At 52.2% G+C, this 5,791-nt stretch overlaps 1 protein-coding gene across 1 annotated transcript in view; it reads right to left on the bottom strand.

Moving 5' to 3' along the window:
• Positions 1-5,112: 5,112 nt before the first annotated feature.
• Positions 5,113-5,791, bottom strand: part of CCDC124 (coiled-coil domain containing 124) — a gene marked incomplete in the record, with an annotated part of 11,818 nt that continues 11,139 nt past the window's right edge. Inside the window, 1 exon segment of the mRNA XM_014587323.1 lies at positions 5,113-5,595. Within this exon segment, the coding sequence (XP_014442809.1) occupies positions 5,388-5,595 (208 nt within the window).

Raw genomic sequence — 5,791 nt, forward strand, 5'->3', positions numbered from 1 at the left:
GGCGCGCGACGGGAAAGCCCTAGCGCGTGAGACGGGTACCCTCGCGCAGGCGCAGTGCGCGCCGGGCGTCCCCCGCGGCCCCGCCTGGTCGTCCTGGCAACGCGCGCGGGGAGGGCTGGGAGCGCACGGAACTCCCCTCTCAAACTCCCTCCCGCGCACTGCGACGGAGCCGGGGATTCCCTGCTGCCTGTGCGCATGCGCGGTCCCGCGATTCTGCGAGGGCGGGGCCGGAGCGAGCTGCGGTTCTTCTAGAATCGGAGAACACGCGTGATCGTCCTAAATCTTTCTCTCTGCGGGCTGACGGCCATCCTCTCAGCCCCTGTCCTGAATATTATCTTCATTTCCATTCTTGGACAGGCCCCCAGAGGATCTACCACGCTCAGCTCCAATGCATTCTGTCCCTCGCTCACACATCCACCATGGCTCCCTATTGCCCTGCAGTGAAGACTCACTCCTCAGCTGGGCATCTGAGACCTGCAATACCTAGCTTCTGCCCTCAAGTTGATCACCCTTGTCTCCAGCCATTAAAGACCCCCAGCGTGGTCACGTGGGACGCTTGCTTACGGAGTCCTTCAAGACCTATCCTTCCCACGCTTCATCTTGTAGATTCTTGAACGAGTCTAAGGTTGGGCACTGTTTTAGTCCCACTTTAGGGAGGAAAGTGACATTTGCCTAAGGTCTCAGAAGAGGCAGAGGGGAGATTGGAGTCCCGGACTCCGTTTGTGAGCCATGATCTGAGCTCTTCACCTGTTTTCAGACCCGGTTCTGGGTCCCAACACCACCCGCTTTGCCTTCCCAACACCTGAGTATTCCTCGGATCTGTGACACGGGCAGGTGACTGGGTAGCCCCATCTATTTTTTTTTTAAAGAATGATTTATTTCATTTTATCTATCATTATTTTAATTTGCTGCAGGGCATATGCACTCAGAGAGGGAACGTGGAAAGCAAGCTGCAGGTCCAGGACTCGAACCACAATTGGCTACGTGGGAGTCCAGGACCCCAAACCACCACACGATCTGCTGTCCCCCGTATCCCTCTCTATTAAGAAGATCAGTATTGGGTCAGCAGGTGGCGTGGTGGTTTAAGGCACTGGACTCCCATATGGCTGACCAGGGTTCGAGTCCCGGACCGAGTTTGAAACTCACGCCGAGTTTGTGTACATGTGTGCCCAAGATCCCAGGCGGAGAATGGAAGAGAAAGAATTGCGGTGTGGCCATTCCCTTGGGGGCTGATTTCTCATTTGCCCTGCCTGTCTCTGTCTCTCTCTCCTTCCGGTCAGCACACACACCCAATGGCAAAATCTCTACTAAAAAAAAAGAAAAAAGGGGCCGGCAGGTGGTATGGTGGTTAGGGGCGCTGGACTCCCACACGGCTGACCGCGGTTTGAGTCCTGGACCTGGCGGCTTGCTTTCTCATTTTCCCTCTCTATTTCTCTCTCTTTCTCTCGCTCACTCTCTCACTTGGTCCCTCTCTAGTAAAATTAAAATAAATAAAGTTAAATGAAATAATTCTTTGAAAAAAGGAGGGTCAGTATTGGGTCAGCAGGTAGCGTGATGGTTAAGGTGCTGGACTCCCACATAGTTCATTACACTGACTGTGGTTTGAATCCCGGACCTGGTGGCTTGCTTTCTCACTTTTCCTCTCTCTCTCTCTCTGGTGAGCTCATGTGCCATGTAGCAAATTGAAAAACACCATCATCATTATAATAAAGTTATTTTTAAAAATTATTTATTTTGTTATCATTTTTAAAAACAATTATTTATTTATTCATTTATTTTAGTTGGACCAGAGAGAGAGAGAAAGTGAGAAGGCAAGCCACCAGGTCCAGGACTCGAACCACCTCCAGAGCCTTAACCACCACGCACGCTATGTGCTGGTCCCATCCTTTTTTTTTTTTTCAGAGAGAAATTTTTGCTATAAGGGCATGTGTGCTTGCCAGAGAGACAGAAAGCCATAAATCACCCCTTGGGGGGATGGTCATGCAGCAGTCCCTTCTCCTCCATTCTCCTCCTGGGATCTTGGGCACGTACGCACATGTGCCCAGCCTCAGTTTAAAGCTGCCAGATCCAGGACTCAAACCTCAGTAGACTACATGGGAGTCCAGCGACGTAACCATTCCACTAGACGACATGGGAGTCCAGCGACGTAACCATTCCACCATCTGCTGGTTTCTCTTATTTTTTTAAAAAGAGAATTATTTATTTGTTTGTTTACTCATTCATTCATTTTACTTTGACCAGAGAGACACAAAGAGAGAGAGAGCGAAATTGAGAAAGCAAGCCACCAGGTCTGGGACTTAAACCATAGTCAGCCATGTGGGAGTCCAGCACCTTAACCACCATACCACCTGCTGGCTCAATGATCAAGTTTGTTAGGTGCTTAATATATGAGCCCAACAAACTGTAGACATAGTCAGTAAGGAAATTAGGTAGACATAATTAGTAAATAGTAGACCCAGAACACTAATGTGGTTCATGGTCTTTGCCTGGGCAATGGAGATAAGAGAGGCCAGTGAGTATTTTGAAGACCACATTAAATGTTCATAGATTAATAATTTTAAACGTATTTGAAATGTTATTTTACTTCAGATATATCTTATTATTATAACCGTTCATAATCTTAAGATATTGAGATGGATGTTACTAGCCTTACATCAAAACTAAAAGTATGCTTTTTATTTCATACACTGTCGTGAATTGAATGGTGTCTCCTAAAAGAGTGTGCTCAAGTCCTAACCTCCTGTACCCGTGAATGTGACCTTATATGAAAATGAGATCTTTTAAGATGTAGTCAAGTTAAGATGAGGTCAGGTCCGGGACTCGAACCACGGTCGACTACGTGGGAGTCCAGCAACATAGCCATTATGCTAATTGCTGGTCCCTCTTTTCTTTTTATTAAAGAATTATTTTATTTAACTTTATTTTAATTTGATCAGAGAGGGACAGAGAGAGAGAGAGAAAGTGAGAAAGCGAGCCACCAAGTCCAGGATTCGAACCCTGGTCAGCCATGTGGGAATCCAGCACCCTTAACCACCACACCACCTGCAGAGCCTGAGGATCAGTATCTCACAGAGGCTGCCTCTGGGGTTTGTCCAGAAGTGGGTCTATGCTCTACTTCCTATTTCCTAAACCCCACTTAGGCTTTCTAAAATCTCTCCCGAATCCCACATTTAAATCCCTTTTTTCTTTTCTTCTCTGTTGTGTTTTTTTTTTTCCTAGAGAGCTCATGTACTTGCCAGAGAGAGACAGAGACACAGAGAGAGATAAAGGGAGAAAGCAACCAATGGGGAATAGTTCCTTGGCATTGCAATCCCTTCTCCATTTTCTCCTCCTGTTTGGATTTTGGATTTATCAAGCCTCTGGGTCCAGGACTTGAACCATGATCAGTCATGTGGGAGTCCAGCAACATAACCATTATGCCATCTGCTGGTCAAGTGTTTTGAGGACTAGGGTTCACTTTACAATTTGGCACCATCCTTACCACTTCTGGTCTTGCTTTATCTGATACACTCATTTACTTTGCAGCTCCCATATCCATTTGAGGGGATGGTCACGCCGCAATCCCTTCTCCTCCATTCTCCTCTCGGGATCTTGGGCACGCACGCACACGCGCCCGGCGTGAGTTTAAGCCACCGGGTCCGGGACTCGAACTGCGGTTGACTACATGGGAGTCCAGCGACATAGCCTTATGCTAACTGCTGGTCCCTATTATATTTAACTTTATTTTTAATTTGACCAGAGAGGGAGGGAGGGAGAGAGAGGGAGAGAAAGTGAGAAAGCAAGCCATCAGGCCTGGGACTCGAACCTCAGTCAACCATGTGGGAGTCCAGCACTCTTAGCCACTATGCCACCTGCCGGCTGGCCCCCAACATCCCATCTTGAAGGACGTCTTTCCCACTTGCCCAGGTGGGCCTAAGCCGTGGCTCAAATTCATGCTGCCCTTTTATCCCAGCCGCCCTCCCTCAAAACTGGAACCCCCTGATTCTCCTTCACCCCTGCTCAGACCACCCCGTCTACCTGCCAGCTGCAGCCTCCAGGTCTTTCTGTGCCCGTGCCCAGGTCCCTCCTCCCTGTGATGAAATCTGACTCATCCCCCACTAAGGCTAAGTCTAAAGAAATCCTCCACCAGGAAGCCTGCCAGGATTCAACTCAGCCGCCTCCCTGTAGGTATCACAGTAGAGTTGCTGGCTGCTTCCTGACCCTGACACTGGGCAGAATGAATGGTCAACTCTGGCCACTTTTTATTTATTGTTTTTGTAGAGTGACTTTTGCTATAGGGTGCCGTGCGCTCACCAGACCCAGAGGCTTGAGAAATCCAAAATCCAGAGAGAGCAAGACCTCATCCCTCAAGCGGGAGGGCCATATCACAATCCCTTCTCTTTCATTCTCCTCTAGGGGTTCTGGGTATGCACACACACACACGCCCAGCATGAGTTTGAAGCCCCCGAGTCTGGGACTCGAACCACAGTTGACTACGTGGGGGTCCAGAGACAATGTACCCATTAAGGTCTCCCCTCTGGGCCACTCTTTTTATTTATTTTGGAGAGGTTTTTGCTATAGGGCACGTGCGCTTCCCAGACAGAGAGAGACAGAGACAGAAAGCGAGAAATCCCCCCCCCCCCAGGGGGATGGCCATGCCACAATCCCTTCTCCTCCATTCTCCTCTCAGGATCCTGGGCACCCACGCACACGCGCTCGGCGTGAGTTTAAGCCACCGGGTCCAGGACTCGAACCGCAGTAGACTACATGGGAGTCCAGCGACATAGCCATTACACCATCTGCTGGTGCCTGGGCTATTCAATAGCAATCTCCGGCAGCCAATGAGCTGCCTCAATTCAGCCCTGGCTCCAGCCCTCCAAGCTACCCCCTTGCAAGAGTCCTGCCCGGCCCCACGCAAGGCAGAGTGGGTGGTTGTGCAGGTCTCTCACTGGGCAAGCAGCACAGTGAAATCAGTGGGTGCCGCAGACGCAGCAGGGGCGCTCAGGTGCAGCTTGTTGGGGTCCCTTGTCTTTGTACCTGCGGTCCCAGTGCGGGTCACGCCAGGCACCCCGCGACGCTGGTGGCCTCTGCTACGCCCCCCACTGGACCACCCCTGCACAGATGCTTCACGGGCACGCTGGGCCTCACCGCAGCCTTGCGGACCGACCACCTTTATTGGGCGCTCAGCCCCGGGGCTTTACACACACGTGCTCGGGGGTTTGGGGGTGTCACTGGGAGCAGGGACCCTCTGGCTGGAAGAGGGTTGGCCGGTGTTGGCACATAGCCCCCGAGACAGGCGCCTGGGTCCCCGGGACCTCTCTGTAATCCTCTGAGCCGACTCGGCAGCAGGAGGGCCTTTGGGGATCGTGACCTGGACCGCCCACGGGGCGGCTCCCCCAGTTCTGGGCTCACTTGGGGGCATTGAAGGGCACGGCCCGCTGGTTCATGGGGTTGTCGGGAGAGCGCAGCCACTCCTTCTTGAGCAGCTGCTTCAGCTGCGACAGCCGCATGTTGGGGTTCTCCTGCTTGAGCCTCGGCAGCTGGGCTTCCTCGAAGGCAGTGAAGGCCGCGCGCATGCGGCGCTCTGGGTGCCTGTCGGCTGCCTCCTCCGCCACGCTGGGGACAGACACCAGTGTCAGAAGGGGCGTGGTGAGGCCTCGGACCCCGCCCACGAAGCTACCAGGCCCGGCCCCCAGGAGATACCCTCTTATCCCAGAAAGGCGCCGGCCACGCCCTAAGCACTCCACAGCGGCCCGCCCCCAGATCCAAAGGCCCGCCCCCCAATCTCCGGCTCCACCAACAGCCAGCAGTT

Source organism: Tupaia chinensis, unplaced genomic scaffold (assembly GCF_000334495.1).
Source record: "Tupaia chinensis unplaced genomic scaffold, TupChi_1.0 Scaffold000201_1, whole genome shotgun sequence".
Classification (NCBI taxonomy): Eukaryota; Metazoa; Chordata; class Mammalia; order Scandentia; family Tupaiidae; genus Tupaia; species Tupaia belangeri.